General features: G+C 36.5%; 2 protein-coding genes across 3 annotated transcripts in view; both read left to right on the forward strand.

The window, feature by feature from the left end:
* ccdc15 (coiled-coil domain containing 15) lies at nt 1–15972 on the forward strand. Of its 2 annotated transcripts, none has more exons than XM_035948220.2 (10): nt 1–391; nt 2666–2815; nt 3262–3390; nt 5240–5356; nt 5464–5556; nt 9438–9560; nt 9659–9762; nt 10615–10809; nt 11929–12077; nt 15833–15972. In XM_035948220.2, the coding sequence occupies exons 1-10, from the start codon at nt 224–226 to the stop codon at nt 15880–15882; spliced, it is 1278 nt and encodes a 425-aa protein (XP_035804113.1). In that variant the 5' UTR covers nt 1–223; the 3' UTR covers nt 15883–15972. The 2 variants fall into 2 exon arrangements, with proteins under 2 accessions (XP_035804113.1, XP_023126086.1); XM_023270318.3 differs by lacking the exon at nt 15833–15972 and adding an exon at nt 12152–13491 and having other exon boundaries at nt 2–391.
* slc37a2 (solute carrier family 37 member 2) overlaps nt 15931–20956 on the forward strand; it is a 20913-nt gene continuing 15887 nt past the window's right edge. The window contains exons 1-3 of the mRNA XM_023270317.3: nt 15931–16427; nt 19076–19157; nt 20596–20686. Coding sequence (XP_023126085.1) covers nt 16369–16427; nt 19076–19157; nt 20596–20686 — 232 coding nt within the window. The 5' untranslated portion in view covers nt 15931–16368. The remainder of the gene's footprint in view (nt 16428–19075; nt 19158–20595; nt 20687–20956) is intronic.

Genomic DNA, 20956 nt, shown 5'->3' on the forward strand with positions numbered 1-20956 from the left:
GCTGCAGAGAAGCTAGAAGAAGATAAAGTGAGCGAAACTCAAACAAAGCCGTTGGTGTTTAAGGTGCAGAGATTCAGTTTTTTCTTTTTTTTATTGCTTAAATAGTGAATATAATATATTTAACGTAACCGCTGCGTTAGTGTGTAGTTAACTGTAGCAGCTACATAACGTAAATATAGCATTAACTGCAGTTTAGCGGCACTTTAGGACAGCGAGGCTAGCAATGAGTGCTGGCCGGGTTGTGGCTTCAAAAACCGGCAGGATGAAAACTTCGGTCGGCCGGCCACAGGAGCACCGAGCCTCCAACAAGGTGCTGGCTGAGAGGAACCCGGCGGTGGTGGCGGTGGGAGCCTGGGTGGAAGGCGGACAGGACTTCCTGGAGCACCCGACTGTGAGTTTGGTTACTGCTAATGAGCTGAGCTAGCTGTGAGCGTTGCCAGGCTGCCGTTAGTGTCTGTAGGGTGGAGGAGGCTTCACTCACTTTAATGGGAGCTCCTGTGTTTGAGTTTTCATCCTTTTTGTCTGCAGTAACGTTTGATTATCACCCACAATTCGAGCCCCTAATGTGTCAGCAAATATGAGGGGCATAAGCTCACACCTCAGTACAGTATGTGGACTAATAATTATATGTTTATGTATTGAAGTGGTGGCCAGATTCACCACAGCAGGGCTACCACCTGTCTCAGTTATTTTCCTTTAATCTACATGATTGGCCCTGTGTAAATGTTTTAATCCTATTATGCTGATATGCAGTCAATTATTATATTTATGTTACTTCTGTGACCAAGATACACACTTAATAGAACATTTCTGTATTATAAAAATAAACTTCTTTGTGTCCTCTGCTGGACAAACTAAAACTGAGATCTGATTTCAGTGCCCCTCTAATCGAACCTACAATAGTTTGGCTTCCAGGTCTAAGAACCAATCCTGATCCACATCTAGAACCCTCCAGAACCAGTCCTGATACACATCTAGAACCCTCCAGAACCAGACCTGATTCAGGCCTAGAACCTGATCCAGATCTAGAACCCTCCAGAACCAGTCCTGATACACATCTAGAACCATCCAGAACCAGTCCTGTTCCAGGTCTAGAACCTGATCCAGGTCTAGAACCCTCCAGAACCAGTTCTGATCCAAGCCTAGAACCTGATCCAGATCTAGAACCATCCAGAACCAGTCCTGTTCCAGGCCTAGAACCTGATCCAGGTCTAGAACCCTCCAGAACCAGTCCTGATCCAGGCCTAGAACCTGATCCAGGTCTAGGATCCTCCAAACCCAGTCCTGATCCTGGTCTAGAACCCTCCAGAACCAGTCCTGATCCTGCAGCTGCATGTTTTAGTAGAACCTTGCTGTAGAAGATGTTTCACCATGGGGGATGTATCTCCAACAACTTGCTGCTCTGTTCACTGTTTCTGAGCCAGGCTGCATTTCTGTTATTGACGTTTTATTATTGATTATTGATTTGATTGATCCAGCAGGCTGGATTTTCCTCTCGGTCTCTGTTTTGTTGTTTATTTGTTTATCTCTTTGTGGTCGTTTGTTTGAGGGTTGAAGATGTTTCTACTGGATCTGATTGAAGCAAACTATTTTATTTTGGTGATTTAAAAAAACAGAATTATGTAGAATAAATACATTTTAATCAGACAATTGTGGTTTTAGGATTTAATTAAATTTACTAACAAAGAAAAATCTTTCTTGATTCTTTCTGTTTTCAGTTTGTAGCTGATAAATGTGTCAGTTTTAAACCTAAAGGTTTGGATGAACTCTAATGTTTTCTTCATGCTGGTTCTGTGTGGTTCTGTTTGTTCTGCAGCTCTGCATCCTTTTGTGTTTCTGGTCCGTCTAAAGGTCAGGATGACCTCTAATATTTTATGTTTTTTTTTTTTTATTGTGGTAAGTTGCTACTTATATGCTGGTATAAAAAAGCAGTTTATCTTATACAGTGATTTTGTGTATGTTTGAGTCTGTTAGACCCTAGAGATGTAAAACTCCCTATTTGACATAGAAGAATTATTTTAGATACATATATATAGATATATCATGGAAAATTAGGAAAGTAAACAATTATTTTCATTTGAGAAGCAGAAATCAGTAAAATTCTGACAGATTTCTTTGTGGAACTTACTTTAATGATTTGGATAAATGTTGCCGCTCCAATCACAGATATGGAGCAAATAAAATTCTATGTTCCATGAAGAATCTCTGAGACCATATAAAGAATTGAGTCTTTTGCTGTTGAGAGCTTCTGAACTGAGTCCTAAGTTCAAAATCGTGCCTCTAAGCAGGTCTCATGGAATCAGGAAATGTCTGGCTTTACTGGTGTGACAGAATATTAAGTTTACTTTTTAAGCTGTGAAAGAGGTCCTGGGGCTTCTTTAACAGAGGAAGATCAGAGCTGATACTCGCATATCTCCTGATTTTTAAAAAAAAAAAAAAAACTTTGCTCACTTGCTGTAAGTTTAATTTTGGGATCTAAATTTATAGATTCCTTCATCATAATTCCTTCATTATGTCCCACTCCTGTGAAATGTGATGCTGTGTTTATCTCAACTCATAGCTCCCAGGTGAAGGTTGTAGATGCTGGTATTTGAGACTCATGTGAGTTTAGAGTCCAGTTTTTTCCTAGAGTTTTCAAAAACTGTCTTCCCATGTCTTAATTTAGACTCTTGCTTTGGTAACGGAGGAGCTCCAGGCGGAGAAGAGGAGGGAGAATGAAGAGAGCCTTCGACGATTTCAGGATGAAGTCCGCCACCGTGTGGCTCAGCGAGCTCAAGTCTTCAAGAAAAGACAGCAGCCTCTCACAGATCCAGTGGTAACGATCAGTTATTTTAGCTGACAGCAGACTCTGAGAAAAACGATGGGAGGAAACAGAAATATTCCCCCAACATAATTGTCAATTCTTTTACTCATTAATAATTTACTGTCAGAAATAAATGCAAAACCTCTTCCATTATTTTCCACTTCTTTATATTGCTTGTTTTGTGCAGTCTAAAATTGTTTATGTATTCATTTTATAATGATGTAAAACATACAAAAATGAATGTGTTTTTATTTGTTTCCTTTGTACAGTGACCTTGAGTGTTCTGAAAGGCGCCTATAAATAAAATGTATTATTATTATTATTAAAAGCGCCAACTGCATGTAGCCACCGCTAAACAAGCAAATTCCCTCCTGTCATATTCAACACACCTCTGGTTAGTCATGCTGCCATCGTCTCTGTCTGATCGACCTCCTCATTGAAAAACTGCTTTTGTTCAGGTGACGCCTGACAGCAGCTCCCCACAACAACATTATCAGGTGTGGACTCACCCAGTGTCTGCTGGAGAGAAGCTGAGGTCTGCCAGAGCTGCTGCACAGAACAGAGTGATGGAGAGGAGCTCTCAGGAGGTGAGAGGACAGTAGAGAAGCAGCAAACAGCTGAAGCTTCAGCTGCTCAGGTTTTATTTACAGGTTTGGGGTTTGAAAGTTGGTTGAAGAAATACAGTCATGGAAAAGATTATTAGGCCATCTTTGTTTTCTTCAATTTCTTGTTCATTTTAATGTCTGGTACCACTAAAGTACTCAGCTGCAAACTGACACTTCAAACTAATAACTACTATGGAAAAGAAAATGGAAATATGAAATATCAGCATTAATGAACAGTTTCTGTTAATATATATATATATATATATATATATATATATATATATAAACTAATACTTGAATTAGCTTTAAGTGAATTTAGATTTGTGTTTCATTCCGTCTGATCAGCTGCTCAGTTGAACACTTCCTGTCCGTCACATGTTTATACATTTCAGCAAAATCAGAAAAGACATGAACATCGGTAAGTCCTGTGTTTGACTAGTAACACAGCTCCACAAACTTGCGATAAATAACGGCAAAAAGAAGCACCCTAATGTTGGCACCGACATAAAAACATCGTAACAGATTTCGTCCCGACACCATCTAGGAAAAACATGTCAATTAGGAAAGTCTGTGGATATGCAGACCCACAGAAATGGTGCACAGTAGCATCCAAAAGTCCGAGTCAGAGCTCTCATGCACTTGTTGATTAGACAGTGAGCGTAAAGACTATCACCCTACAGCTTCGTCTGACCTCACTGATGCTCTCGTGGCTAAAATGGAAATAAATTGAAGCCAGGTTGTAACATCTGGGGCAGAACTTTTCCAGAACAGTAGAAGCTCTTATAGCTGCTTCTGGTTTGGTTTTGATGTGTTGATCAGACACATATGGAGCTAATTTTTGGCTCAGAAGTTCAATGTGATGGAGGTAAATTATAAACGGTGTTGCTGTTGCACAGTTTGTCCACCAGAGAGCAGCTATGAGTAACTTTTCAGCTGGACAGTGTCCTACTCAGGTCTCATGCTTTAACCCTCCTGTTGTCATCATTTACGGGCACCAAAAAAAATATAGTTTCCTTGTCTGAAAAAAAATCTAAAAAATCAGCAAAAAAAATCCCCAAATTTCTGAAAATTTCTGAAACTTTCAGGAAGAAAATTCCAACAATTCCTTAAAATTTTCCCTCAAAAGTTTTATTTTTAAAAAATCACCCAAATTTGGCAAGAAAATTTCTTGTAAATATTTTCAAAAAATGAGTAAAAATCTTCCAAAAAATCCTAAAAGTATCTTAAGTGATTCCATATATATCAGTAAAACTTCTAATATTTTCTTAAGAACATTCACATAAAAATCAACCAAAATCCAGCAAATTTCGTTGGATTTTGGTTGATTTTTATATGAATGTTCTTCAGAAACATTTTTAACATTTCTTTTTTTCCACCAAAAAAATGTTCAAAAATTTCCCGAAAATGTTGAAAATGTGGACATCAGAAGTTTCACTGTGAAAATATCTATTTTTTCCCACATTTTCAAACTTTAAAACAGGTCAGTTTTGACCCGCAGGACAACATGAGGGTTAATGAATTGAATTAAGAAACAAATACCAGCCAATTTGTTTTAATTAGATGTTTTTGTTAACTGAATTGGGTGTTTCTGCTTTCAAAAGCAGCTTAGTTTAGTCCTTAATGTCTCTGTGGATGATCCAAGTCTGTCCAGAGATGGTTTCAGCTCTGCTAGAAGCCATGCTGTTGTCTCTAATATGTGCCGTATCATCTCTGTTCCATGTGGTGTTTGTTTTTGGTGCAGCCAGAATGATTGCACTGTTCCCCTGTATGACTAATAAAATAATGTGACTGTGATTAACCTGAAGTATTATTTATTTCCACGGTTTTCCAGCCGAGCGGAGGCATGAGGCAGGTCAGACTCAGACTGGCCGCCTGTCGGATGATCCCACACGAGGAAACGACTTCAGAGCTTCCTGGAGGCAGATGGAACGTCTCTCCTACCAGACATGTGAGCGTCTGTCGTCTCACGCTTGTTCCTCTTTTTAAAACGCATGCTTCCTATGAGTCTTCCACATTCATACTATAATTAAGAACATTTCCCTCTGTGCCCAACAGAAAGCTGAATCTCATGAGGAAGGTCTGGAGGAGGGAGAAGGAGATGATCCTCTGTTCTCCAGTCAGCATGAATGTCCTCTTGTTCAGCAGAAGGTGACTGCAGATGTGTGCCATGTTTGTTTTCTGATTTCAGGGTTGTTCTTTCTAAATTCATCTTAAATCCAAGACATGAAGACATTTACCGATTTAGTTTTATTGCAGTTATTCTTGGTGACACGGAGGGACGTAACAAATAAGAACAAATTATCTGCATATGAACACAAAGTGCATTCTGAGCAGATGCAAACATAATTTATTTGTCCTTTAAGATGCCTTAAACATACACTTTCATCTCAGTGGTAATTCAGCCGAACTCTAACGTACAGTCTTCATACCGTACACGTACAGCAGTGCTCACTGTTTACATTTGTAGTCGTGTTGTTTCCATGGAAGATTAACTTTTTGCAATCATACTAAGGAAGAGGAAAATGACATTTTAGAAGGAACTCCAGACTTACTTGTTATTTTGAAAAATATTTTCAAACATTCTTTTCTCCTAGTTTTTTTAGATTTGGTCTCAAGAACATTTACACAAGAACTGCATGTTTTAATACTTTGGATTATTTGAAACTTAATGAGTGGGACGTAAAATATCCTCCAATACTGGAGTAACCCTTAAATGTTCCTATTTTATCATTTTAATTTTTATTGTTGAATATGTCGACTTTTTGAACACTTCGCTAAGGCTGCTCAGTTGTTGTATGATTTCTAACAGATAAGTCCTGATAAGTCCTCAGCAGTGGATTTGTAGTAGGATCACAATCATGTGATCACAGCAGGAAGCTGATGTAGTGTTCACTTGTTGTCATGGTTACAGTGACGCCATGACGCTATCTGGCAATGATACAGAAATCTTTAACAAATCCATGGATCCAGACTATAAGCTGCATCACTGCCAAAATCTAATCACTTGATGTTTAGCTCTAATTCAGACTTTCACTTCAGTATCTAAAGTAAGAATTTGATATTCAGACATTTGAATAATTTATTTGTGATAATTACCTTTTATCAACATTTATATTCAGTAATATTCTGCAGTGCGGCAGAGAGCTTGACTTTTTGTGACGGTAGATGGGAGATCTGATGAGCTAAGAGTGAGAGAACCTCTTATTAAAAGGATTTGTGGTGGGAAGTGGTGTTTCTGCAGTCGCAGTGTTTGCTTGCACCAGTTTCATGCAGATGCCTGCACACTGTCTGACTCTGCATGAATGTATTTTGTGTAAATGTTTCAATACATTGTCGTTTCAAGCAATGTATTGTCATTGGACAAATGTTTATTTTCAAATATGGAGTAGTTGCAAAACTGCAACCAGTTACATTTCCTGTGTACCATAAAAAGACATCAATCCAAAAGCATTATTCTGCTAAATGAAAATTTTCAGTAACATACAGAATGTTAGGAAACTCGCCACATTGTCACAGTCATAAATTTATCCCACAATTACTTACATTAAACTGAACTGCTTACCAAAACATGAATGCATCTCCAAAAACTTGCAAGTCACACATGTAGAGAACCCTGTAGTGACACATTCACATGGGATGCATGAAAAAATAGTATTGATATATACATTTAATCTTCCATAATATATATTTCAATGTCTTATCTGCTCACAGTACATATTTGTATTGAAAATGTTCATCAAATTCACCGTCACCCTGTCAGGACTGTATACTTGAAATGATTCCCTTTAAATAGATTCTACAGGCCTCCATAGGTAACAGCGATACAGACATATAGTCATCATCCAGGCCTCCAGAAATCCGTGCAGCTTTAATATGTTCACATTTCTAAATGGACCCAGCCATCAGGTCACATCGTTAAATGAACCTGCTAATGTATGCGTGTTTGTTTACAGTAAATACAGTGTTCAGTGTGGCCACATAATTAACTTTGGACTCAGCAGACCATAAAAATCCAACAGACCAGATGTCCTGTGAGTTATTCTGATTTAGAGGCTGATACCTCCAAATGATGAACCTCACGTAGAAAATTTAAAGACCACATCTAAAGTTCATCCTTTACAATCATAATATTCTCCTCAAACAGCTTAGAGCATAATTATAACTGTGAAACTGGGTCAGAGTTACGTTATACCGGGTTTACAGTAAGAGCTGGGATGTTTCATTGCAGCACATGATGGTTATGATCATGACATGATGGACATGTAGGAGGTTAGTGATAAATTTATCCATTTAACTTCCCTCTAACACCTGGTGATTCACTGCATGTTCAGGCTGCGAACACGGAACAATAACACAGTTTATGTCTGTCCTCCTGTGACTACATAGACACCATGATGCAGATTTAGATGTAGTTTTTGTCAGGAAATTGATGCAGCAGCTTCAGACCTATAAGGCAGAACTGAGTTTAATATCAAAGTTGTGTTATGAATACTTACACAGTCAGTTCTTTTAGCTGCTTCAGATTATTGTGCAGGCAGAACCCCAACCATGACCTCAATCTTAATCTTTACTGTCCATAAACTGCAGATAAACGATCACGCTGTTTCTGTCAACAAATTTCCCATAAAAGGCCAAAACAACCAATACTTTCTGACTTTCTTACCCTGACTGTTGCATTTGGCCCCGAATCATTTGGTTCCGTTTAAAAACATGTAAATTTAAAGCTAGCAAATATATAGTTCTAGTTCTAATTTCTAATGTAGGCTGAATAATTTCCTCAAACTACGGAATCACAGGAATGCCATCATAAAATATATGGCAGATAATTTATTTCCTTGTCTGTTTAAAAAGATAAGGAAATGTGTAAATATAAAGAGGAATAAATAAATGAATGAATAAAAAAAAACATATGTTTAAAAATAAGGTAAGAAATGTGTAAAGAGGAAGAGGAATACATTTTTTAAAAAATGTATTAATATATGGAAAAATCAAGGTATATTTTGTCTTTGCTTTTCCCTTTTCTCTTTGTTTTTTTCCTTTTGTTTTTCCATTTTGTCTTTGCTTTTACTTGATGGACTGAGCTGTCAATCAAGTGGCTGTGGGCGGGACTTTCTGTCCAGGTGAGTAGTCAATACCTGGAAAAAACAAAGGAAAAAGCAAAGACAAATTTACCTTTAAATGTCCACATTTAAGTAACTTTTTAAAATTCCTCTTTACATTTACACTTTTATTTCCCTATTTTTAACAGATTTATTTTTTGTTCTTTTATTTATTCCTCTTTATATTTACACATTTATTTCCTTATTTTTTAAACAAATTTATTTATTTATTCCTCTTATATTTGCACGTTTATTATTTTTTAGCAGATGTATTTATTTATTCCTCTTTATATTTACACATGTATTTCCTTATTTTTTAACAGATTTGTTTAATTATTTTTATTTATTCCTTTTCATATTTACACATTTATTTCCTGTTTTTAACAGATTTGTTTATATTTTTTAAAAAATGTATTCCTCTTCATATTTACACATTTATTTCCTTATTTTTTTTAACCAGATTTATTTATTTATTTATTTCTCTTTATATTTACACATTTATTTCTGTATTTTTAACAGATTTGTTTGTATTTTTTTTAATTTATTCCTCCTCATACTTACACATTTATTTTCTTATTTTTTAGCAGATTTATTTATTTTTTCTCTTTATATTTACACATTACACACTGGAGCTCATTTGTTTACAAAGTTGTCATTAAAATAGAATATCAGCAGAGTTATCCTTAAACTTTTGTATTAATACAGTGAAAATGGAGCACATTTACAGTTCTTTATCTTAAAGTATGATCATTACTGAGGTCTAATTAACAAGATAATTTGTGTTTTTTTAATGCTAAGTTATAGATTTGTGTTTTTGATTGAATTTGTTCTGTTGGCAGCTTGGTATATTTATATTATAAACTGATTAGAGCTCAGTCTAGCTATATTTCTAGCCGTACCGACTCTGTTCTATCTGCTTGTATATTTCAGGTAATTGGACACGCTTCATGGAGTCCTGACAGATTTCATCCTGATCCAGTTTTTAAATCCAATCTCGGTGGCGTCCCTCGTGTTCTGTGGCCTCTGAACAACCAAGAAGAAGTGAGAAGACAGGTAGACTACAGACGTACTGTGTGCACGAAGCTGTGACTTCTCTTGTTCCAATCCTGTCAGACCAACGTTTCACAGATCGAACATCTGTGTCTCTGCAGCATCAGTCTCAGTTCCTGAAGCACCGCCGCCTCGTCATGAGCAACGAGAGAGAGCAAGTGAAGGAGAACAAGCAGCACAGGAAGCACCTGAAGAGGACGGCGAGGTGACGAGACTGAAACTCTTCCTCGTGTTGGAGTGAATGTTTGAAGTGATTCTAGGCCCAGCGTCTGTCTTTAGAGTATCAAACAATGTTTTTATTATCTACACTACCATTCAAAAGTTTAGGGTCACTTAGAAATGTCTTTGTCTGGATGACCCCAAACTTTTGAACGGTAGTGTACGTCAACTTTAACTCATTTAGAGCAACTTTAATTGATTTTAGAGCAACTTTAACTCCTTTAGGGCAACTTTAACTAATGTAGAGCAACTTTAGATAGCATTAAATGAATGATAAATCCAGTGTAGACATTGTTAATGTGGTAAATGACTATTGTAGCTGGAAACGGCTGATTTTTAATGGAATATCTCCATAGAGGTACAGAGGAACATTTCCAGCAACCATCACTCCTGTGTTCTAATGCTACATTGTGTTAGCTAATGGTGTTGAAAGGCTCACTGATGATTAGAAAACCCTTGTGCAGTTATGTTAGCACATGGATAAAAGTGGGAGTTTTCATGGAAAACATGGAACTGATGGGTGACCCCAAACTTTTGAACAGTAGTGTAGAACAGCAGCTTCAGTTCAGCTCAATTTAGGTTGTTTGTGATGCACAACAGTGGTGACAACTCTTCACAGCGAATAACAAAATCAAAACAGAAAATATTTTGTTGTTTTTTGTCAGCATATGGTTCAACAGTGTTCTTCCTTACCTGTAATCGGTCATACAAAGCTGGAAAATGACACTGTTTGGATTATGTTATAGCATGCAGTGTGTCTAAAATATTGACATACTACATGATTCCTGCCTGGCTCTCAGTGACAGTCTCTTCCTAAATGTTCCTGTCTCTGCTGAAGGATCAAAGCTGAAAAAGAACAGATCCGTCTGGAGGAGGAGAGGAGGCTGGAGAGAGATCGGCAGCTTGCAGAGGCCAGACAGAAGCTGCAGGAGAGAGAGCTGCTGATCCTGGAGAGACTGAAGCTGGAAGAGGAGGAGAGAGCTGTGGAGCTGCAGAGGAGGAAGAAACAGGAGAAAGGCAAAGTAGCTGCAAGGTAATCAACGGAGGTTTGGTTATGAAGGCTTAAAAAATTCTGCATTGGTGTTGCTGGAGCATATGAGTAATTTTCAGGGAAGATGCAAGCTCAGCGTTTACAATGGATACATTTGTCGCCCAAATAAAATGTGGCTTTGTATTTGGCTTTGTATTTTTAAAAACTGCTCTAATAAATACTCACTGTGCCTGAATATTGTGTTCCCTTATGTAAATAAAGACATTTCCACCAAAAAATGCACAGTTTGATGCATTACAAATCACTAGAATGCAAGAAATTAAGTGCTTAATGTTTGACAAAATTTCCTAAAGGATGACACCCTAATGTTCAGGTGAAATCTACACCTGTACTCCAGAGAGAGCTGTGCTTTAACCACATTCTGTAAAAAAAAATTCAATAAAATTGTCCCTCCTTGATACAACCAGGAAATTATTAGCAACTTACAGTCACATAACAAAAGTTCTGAGAATTTTGGCATGAACTCGGTTGAACTGCAGGCTGTGTTTACACAAAGCAGACAGGAGACCAGTATGGAAACAAATAAAATCAATAATCAAATAAATCCAAATAATTTTGGTCATTTTTTCCTAATCTATGGCTTTATAACTGTGTCATGCTGCAGGAACAGAAATCACACAGAAACTGGATGGATTTCAGAGCGTTAATGTGTCCATTTTTTGTGTGTGTGATGTGGAAAGTCGAGTTTAGAGGTTATTCATCTGCTGATTGGACCTGTGAGTGTTGTAAAATGCGGAGCTCATGACTCTTCCACTCTTCCAGTCTTTAATGGTGTTGACAATGAACCAGTTCAGGACAGTTTATTGCAGCTAATTGAGTGTAAATTCCTCCCCAGAAACTGTCCATGATTGTTGAGCGGAAAAGAGGCTGAAGAGAGTTGCAAAGAAAACACACACAAAGAAACTATATGGTGGTAATTAGTGGTGGAATTTATACCTTACAGATTCTGAACATTGCAGATTTTCATGGAATAAAGATCACAGATAGTATTACAGAACACTGGAGGACCCCAGGCAATACTAGTCCTGTGTAAATAGGGTTTAAGTGTCTTTGTGAAGCTGAATCTGTCCTGATAAACAGGCTGACTGTGAATCTCTGCAGGTTCATCGAGGCTCTGAGAGCTCAGATGAAGGAGCGACTCTCTCAGGCGAAGCTGGACCTTCCTCCTCTCTGCTGCTGCGCTTCTTCTTTCTGGGATTCTCATCCTGACACCTGCGCCAACAACTGTGTCTTCCACAACAACCCCAAAGGTAAAAACACAGCCTCACGTCCTGCCACTGAGCTGTAGTGGGACAGTACAGACTAATATCGGTCTCTTCCACAGCTTACGTCCAGGCGCTACATTCAGCGATGGTGAGTTTGGACTGACAGTAAAGGAAGCTGCAGTGGAAGCTACCTGATAGAGCTGACCAGTTGTCAAACCTAAAATCAGACGAGAAGGCTGACGCTAAATCTGTTTCTCTTTGTCCAGGAGATGTTTAGCTTCCAGACTGAAATATTTTAGCGCACATTCGATGGTGTGCCATGAAATATTTTAACCCTCGTGTCGTCCTGCAGGTCAAAATGACCCGTTTTAAAGTTTGAAAATGTGGAGAAAAAAAATTTCACAGTGAAACTTCTAATGTCCACATTTGCAACATTTTTGGGAAATCTTTGAACATTTTTTGGTGGAAAAAAGAAATGCCAAAAAAAATGTTTCTTAAGAACATTTACAAAAAAATCAACCAAAATCCAGCGAATTTTGCTGTATTTTGGTTGATTTTTATGTGAATGTTCTTAAAGAAAATATTGGAAGTTTTACTGATATATGTGGAATCACTTTAGATATTTTTAGGATTTTTTTGGAAGATTTTTACAAATTATTTTTTTTAAACATTTACAAGAATTTTCTTGCCAAATTTGGGGGATTTTTTTTAAAATAAAACTTTTAAGGAATTATTGGAATTTTTTTCCTGAAGGTTTTGGAAATTTTCAGAAATTTGGGGAATTTTTTTGCAGAATTTTTGGATTTTTTTTTTTTCAGACAAGGAAACTAAATTTGTTGGTGCCCGTAAATGAAGACAACAGGAGGGTTAAAGAAACCTGACGTTAAATCCATATTATGTATACATGCTAGCAGGAGGACCAGATTTAGCTTCTCTTGTGAAATATCTCAGCTGCACAGTTTAATACAGACGCTGATGATGTGTCCTCATGATGTTGGTGCCTTTATTAGGTCAGTTTCACTTTACATTTACGATTAAATACGTGACATTCCCATCAGTCCTAGCTGACCTTTGTGTATAGTACTGATTAACCCGCTACTTTATACCTGCTAAACATCAGCTGTGTCTTCACTACAACCTCACAGAGCCTCAAACATGCCTCTACATGTTCAATCTTATTCTACTGTTTGTGAAGAATGACCCATACAACACTGTTTGACCTTTTTTATCGTATATATTTACCGTTTCATACAACCTCACATGAATTACTGTGTTTATTTATTGATAATTAAGGACTTTGTGTGTTAGTTTACTCTGTACGTGTGATTAGGAGAATTAATTTACATGAGTTTTGAACCATCAGGTGCATGTGTGAATTAGAAAATGTGCCGCACTGCTGTCGGTCATGTTGACCTGTTTCAGGGATGTTTGACAAAAATAATAAATTAAGAGACAAAAATTCTGTCATCTTTTTAGTGAAACATTGAGAGTGTGAAACACTGTGGTCCTCCTGCTGGTGTGATTTGTTCTGTTATTATGAGGCTGTGTAATCTGTCATCCAGCCAACTCTTCCTGCGTGAAACGTGTTTGTTGATTTTAAAATGAACGGCTTCTGCTAAAAGCTTCTGGTAATTTAGATTTGTGATCAGTTCTGAGTCCTGAGCTCAGCTGAACTATTTTACTGTTAAATCTGTTCCATTTACTCAAGTCTAAATATTTCGTAGAATTGTTTTTTCATTCCACAGCAGGATATTTGCAGCTGTGTTGTCAGAATGTGATCTCTAATCAATTAAACAATCAATCAGTTAAGTATCTAAACAAACCCTTTACTGTACCACTGTTGCTGTAGTTTGATAAATTACCCCAACAAATGGACAGAATTTTCAAATCCTAAATATGTTCTGGATGTGTCTTTAATGTGTGAATATTTCTAACAATATGGCAAATTTATGAGGCCTTCAGGTTTTTCTTTCAATCAGAATCAGAAATACTTTATTGATCCTTGAGATAAAAATGCTTGCGTCAAATTCTTAGAAATTTAAGCAGTACACGAATATATAAACAAACACAGGTACGTCCAAGAAAAATAAACATAGGTAGAAAAAGTATAAACAAAAAATGTAAAATGTGCAGGTATACCATGTAATCAATAGTAATGAAGTAAATGTGTTTGTTATTGCACAGAGAAGTAGTTTACTGAATGTTAACTCAAAAAGTATAGATAAAATTAGGTAACTGCTTGCAGGTGAAACATAATGGGTCATGCTTTTCTTTAATTAAATTTGTTCATTCAGTGTCACTATTGTAGGAGAGATGTGGTGAGTCAGGCTGCCTTAAACATAATTTAATTAATCTGACGTATTTACTGTCTTATAATGGTCCACATGCTATTTTTACTGAAGAGGGAAGCAAAAAATTTAAATTCCATGCTTTTCTTCAAACTATAAAGATCAGTATGTGCTTGTAAACTTTATTAAATTGCGTGGCATACCAATATAATTATAAAAATATAGCTTTTTTTTGTTGTGTCTAGCACTTTCTGCTTTCACAGATGCTTTTATCAGTTTTGAGACAAAGTTAGTTCCAGGAATTTTTGAGGCTGTTGTGGGAACTCAGATTGTAGACTCCAATCTGAAGGCCTTTTCCTTCAAATGTCTCCATTTTGTGCTGTCTTTTTGACAGATAGTCACATTTTGGTGCGTGTGCTGTATGATGCTCTACATGTGATTATTTTACATGAGATCTGGGAAACTGCATGGAGACACACGTGAAATTCAAATCTGTGAAAACATGAACTATATGGTCGCCCAAATAGCCAAAATGTTGACTGTACCAGAGTTGGTATTTACACATCAGATAATTTGTGATATTAACTGTAAAATAATAACTTTTTCTATAGCACCCTTAAGAACAGCGTCCACAAAGTGCTTTGAGAGTTAGAAACATGCAAACACAGGGACAATCAAACAGGATATAAGGAGCAGTCAAATAAAATAAATATTAAAACTGATAATAAGTGAATAACTTAACATTTGATCCAATTAGCTAGATTAGGATGCATATCAAACAGGTATAAATAAATAAATTTATGATAATAAATATAGACTATATAAGGTAGATATTATCCAGTTTGTTTTAATAGCTATAGACTATATAAGGTAGATATTTATGATAATAATCATAGACTTTATAAGGTAGATACTATCCAATTTGTTATAATAACTATAGACTATATAAGGTAGATATTATCCAATTTGTTTTAATAACTATAGACTTTATATGGTAGATGTTATCCAGTTTGTTTATAATAATGATAGACTTTATAAGGTAGATGTTATCCAGTTTATGGTAATAACTATAGACTATATAAGGTAGATATGATCCAGTTTATTTATAATAACTATAAACTTTATAAGGTAGATATTGTCCAGTTGGTTTATAATAATCATAGACTTTATAAGGTAGATGTTATCCAGTTTATAATGATTACAGACTATGTAAGGTAGATATTATCCAGTCTGTTTATAATGATTATAGACTATATAAGGTAGATATTATCCAGGTTGTTTATAATGATAATAGACTTTATAAGGTAGATATTATCCAGTTTGTTTATAATGATTATAGACTATATAAGGTAGATATTATCCAGGTTGTTTATAATGATTATAGACTTTATAAGGTAGATATTATCCAGTTTGTTTATAATGATCATAGACTTTATAAGGTAGCTATTATCCAGTTTGTTTTAATAACTACATACTGTATTTATAGATATATATTTTTTACATATATTTTAGGTTTTATCCAGTCTTCACGCTGCAGCTCCACCTGCTCTGACCTCAGCTGACGTCTGACGTCATTGCCGTGCGTCGTGACGCCGCTGCCGCCGGGAAGCTCCGTCTGGAAAATCTTGTGGAAAAACAAAACCCGGGACGAATATTACTAATATTCCTCTATTCATAACCAACGCCTTTTTATTCTACACGTGTGTTGGAGCTTCGTGGAGGTAGGCAGGCTCTCCTGACCGGCGTATATAAACTTACCGGCACACTATGGAGCTCTTTGGGATGTTTTCGGGCGGTTTGTCCCACCAGGAAGCCGAACAACAGCCGCTTTATGCGACCAGCAGCTAGCGTCCACTCCGAACCTGTACTCCGATTTTACCTCCAACAAGCGGGCGTTTGTGTTTCATCTCGTGTTCGTGGACTCTCGTGTTAGTTAGCTATGTTATTTATGCGTAGTTACGTAGCTACGTGCCTTAACTGACTGGTATTATGGCAGGAACCAGGTGTTGAGTGTTTCTATTCCGAATTTAACCGAGTTTTAATCGAAAATGAAGTCGACCCTTGCTCCAGGAATCCGCCTTATCACGTCTTTTTCTCGGGATAGTTGGTAAGTCTCCATTCTGGTTCTTTCTTGTTCTCCAGTCTCTATCTCCTCTCAGAAAAGCTGCTCCAGATGTGTGTTAACTTGCTGTAAATGATTCACGTCGATAAACACACATTCTGTCTGTTTGTTTTCGACCCAGAAAACCTACAGAGTTCAATGTGTAATTACCTAATTTATATAATCTTAATGCTTGCTATTAACTAGTAACTACTGTCTGTTTTCATTTGGGTGTCTGTACCCAGGACAAAGAGACACACCAAACTCAATCACCATTTTAGATCTTATTCCTTATCTGCACAGATTTGACCTTTAAGAGTCGATTTTGTCTCAATAAATCCAACATTTGGGTTCAGGAATTCACAAAACAAGGGTACTTATTTTAGGAATATCTGATCATGTATATCAGGGACAAGAGTTTATCTAATTATCTACGAAAAGCTGTCTGTTTAGTAATATTTCCTATTTTCACCAGGAAAAACTGAAATAATTGAACATTATCGCATTTATTTGAAAAAACACATTGTTATTTTCTACTATCCTTGAAACTTTTGCTAAAATCTGAAGAAGAGTGCAACCAATGATTGTTTTTTTCAATTGCTGATCAGCTGTTTGGTTTGTAAAATATCACAGAATTGGAAAAATACCCATCATATGTTTTCAGAGCCCAATTTAATGCCTTTAAGATGCATTTTTTGTTTGATCACATCAAGTCAAGTTTATTTTATTGCCTCCCATGAGAGAAATTAGTCTCATTGCAACACGTAAAACAGAACACATGCTACTAAAAAACACAAAAAATCCATGACATATAATAAATAAGTTAAAATAATATAAAGAACAAAACTAAAATTCCTTCGGCAGCTGCAGCTAACTGCTCATTAATGAGCTTGATTGTGAGGGGGATAATAGAGTGGATCACAACAGATTTGAGAGGCTGAAACCATCTAACAGTTGCTCTTTTTCTTGATGTTTGACTGACAGTCCTCAAAGTCGTCTCTTTTTCATACAACCTATCTAAATGTTGTACCGCTAGTCCTCCTAAGAGCTTCAGTAGAAGACAGCTGGACTTCTCCTTTTAGTTCTCCAAGAGGTTTATTTATGTAATGGCTGAATAACACGAACAGAAACAAACTTGTCGTGGATCAATGTTTGCATACTGGACCTTATCTGAGGATGACTTATTGGTAAAAGTCAAGTAACAGTGACAGAAATATGAGAAAAATGTTCATCTCTAATCACACAGCTGACATCTGCCTTGTGGTCAAACTGAGGCAACAAAAAGTTAAAATCATACAATATTTTACCAAAAAATATATTACGAAAAAAGAAATTTCATAAAAAGTCATTATCTACTCCCTTAATTATCTCATGACCCTTTAGACTTATCTGTGACCCTCTGAAATGAAGCTGTAGCAGGTAGAACTAGCCCCACTATGACCAGTTATAACAGTAGTATTAGCAACAATTATGTAATATTTTGTAATAAAAAAAGAAATTTCATTTAAAAAAAACGTCCTTTATTCCCTTCACCCTGTAAAACCCACTGTTGTGAAAATACATCAGTTCAATTATTTTCTATTTTATATATATATATATATACATACATACACATACCAGTTATAACAGTAGTATTAGCTATAATAATGTAATAATGTAATGTTTTGTAATAACATATCAGTCCAGGGGTAATTTTACTGAACTTTTACTTGCTACAGCTGCATGGTTCTGCTTGAAATTGAATGTTTCTATATTGCTGTGTTGCTGCTTTTGCTAAAATAAAGGATCAAAGTTCTTCTAAGATGAAACATAGATGAAGCACAGACATACCTAAAGTCGTTATCTACTTTCCTTCATTGGTATTTCCAGGATTTTGTTTGCTGTGAGATACTTTCTTCACATCAGAGTTGTGTTAATTGAAGCAGTTTCTCACAGCGCTGTGACATGTTTCAAGATCGTGTGATAAAATAACATAAGTGAGAGCTGGAGAGTCATTAGATTTGCCCTAAACGTGGAGCTTCCTATCTGTCCTGACAACAGCCCTGCAATAAGTCAAATCTCTGTGAGGCGCTCAATGTTCAGTTTTTGCTGATCTTGGTGGAAGAAGTACTTAGATCCTCTATTTTAGCCAAAACAGCAACACAGCAATACACAAATACTCCATTTCAAGCAGAACCATGCAGCTGTAGCATCAGTTTCAAGTAAAAGTTCAGTAAAATTACCCCTGTGACTGATATATTATTACTAAATAATACATTATTATATTCTTATTGCTAGTGCTACTGTTATAACTGGTCATAATGCGGCTAGTTCTAGCCGCTACAGCTTCATTTCAGTGCCTCAGTTTGACCACATTACAAGGCAGAGATCACCTGAGTGATTCGAGATGAACATTCTTCTCATATTTATGTCGCTATTACTTGACTTTTACCAACAAATCAGCCTCAGATAAGGTCCAGTATGCAAACATTGATCCAAGTTTGTTTCTGGTACTTAAAGACACATTTTAACATCACTGGATTGTTTTCTACAAATAGATTTGTAACTTTAACAACAAAGTCTCTTAACATAGATCTTCATTGTTGTCTTTGCTGTCCGTATTTCTTGTCCTGTTACATACAATTTTAATTGACTTTTGACCTCTTATTTTGCAGGTATCGTGGTTTCATTCTTCTTCTCACCTTCCTCTTCTACACGGCCTACCATCTGTCACGGAAACCCATCAGCATCGTTAAGGTGATTTGAGCTCCTTTGTATTGTATAAATGGTTAAATGATTCACACTTAAGGAGCTACAAAAACAAAGGGTTCAGATGCCATCTATAAGAGCTCTATGGTCAGAGTTTGAAAGTCTTCAGAAAGTTATCTGTCTTGTGTTCAGGTTCCTCTTCCTTTATTCTAGCTGAATACTCAGCAAAAAAAGAATCTAACTGTAATTAAAACATGGGATAAAAAACAGTAAGAGCCCCATTTAGCTTCAGTAGATCTTTAGCTTAATTGCACGTTGTTTTCTAGCCTCATTAAAGAGATTCAGCAAGAAGATATGCAGTCAGGGTTTCTTCTTCAGAGAACTCAGGAAAATCTTTGTCTTAATAGTGATCATCCAGGAATAAACCATCAGATTCCTTCACTTTAATTCCTTAAACTTTAAACTTGTTTATATAAAATGCTAACAATCTGGCTTGAAATTAAGAGAACTTAATTGTGCAGAACACTTTTAAAACCCCTTCTAGATGGTCACAGTTCCTGAACAGGCACATTTTTTTAAGGTTAGAGTTCAAAGAAAGACACGAACACAAGGTTAGATTGTGATTAACAGAAGCGTTGTGAGCAGTAAATCAAACTGTACAGCATTAAACATCAGGAAAAAACACTTGTTAGACAATATCTAAAACAAGGTTTAAGTTGAAATGTTGACCTAAAATTCTTTATACATTTTTGGACAACTTTCTGACATTAAAAGTTTACACCGTCACACTGCCTCATACAGGGAGTAGAAGTCAGCATTTGTTCTAAACAGTTTAATCTACATTTACATCAAATGCAGCTGCAATTAAAGATTTTCTGTCTTGCAAATTCACTTCCTTCAGATCTTTCAAAGCAGCTCACTGAGTCCAGATCTGTCCAGGACTTCCATCTGGTTCTGTTAAATATGTGTGAGGCGGTATCACATGATGCAGACGTGTTTTCAGAAAGAACCATTTTTACCCAGTTCAGATGTTTAATCTTGGTATTTGCTGCTCAAAGTGCTCCGCCTGTAGGCCTGTTTGAACTAAAGCTGAAGGTTAATTTGCAGTCAGACGTCTCTCCTCATCCAAATCATCAAACTGTTTCTGATCAATAACAGATGTGAGACCAATCCTCCAGAGTGTTTTAATACTGGATGCTCTTCAATGGTTGCCAGAATTTACTAGATATCTTTACAGCTACATTTAGTTTGAAGTATAAGTCTTGGGTAACATAACGACAAATACTGAATTATGGCAATTTGTACATTGAAAAAAACACATTTCTTCTCAGATATCTGCACTCAGAAGTTCCTGCAACCCACGTATAATAATACCAACATTAAAACACCCCCTAGCGACTTGTTTTCAGTTGAATTTGGCTCTTATTTGCTCCTAACCTGTCTACTACTGCTCTGTCTGAGTCGTTTTATGTTTTCTCTCTGACAGAGCGAGCTGCACAGAAACTGCTCCACGGTCATCCGACCTGCAGACCTCAACATAACCAACAATGTTACCTGGTGTGACTGGCCGCCCTTTGGTACGTCTTTCACCTGCTGCTGTCCTCTATGGTGCAGTTAACTGATACTAAAGATAAGGAATAGCTGGGATTTATGTGTTTATTTACATCAGAGTTAATAAATCAGATAAGTGGACTTTGGTTTTATATCAGCAATGTTCTGTGTACGCTTAGATTACATGTGCTTGGTGAGCTTGTAAAGGTTGTTATGCCCCACATATGAGTGTTGCAATACACTTTTTAGTTTTAAAAAATGAAGTAGTAATATCATGTTTATAATAGCAGAGGTAA

Source organism: Amphiprion ocellaris, chromosome 14, assembly GCF_022539595.1.
Source record: "Amphiprion ocellaris isolate individual 3 ecotype Okinawa chromosome 14, ASM2253959v1, whole genome shotgun sequence".
In the NCBI taxonomy this organism is placed as follows: Eukaryota; Metazoa; Chordata; class Actinopteri; family Pomacentridae; genus Amphiprion; species Amphiprion ocellaris.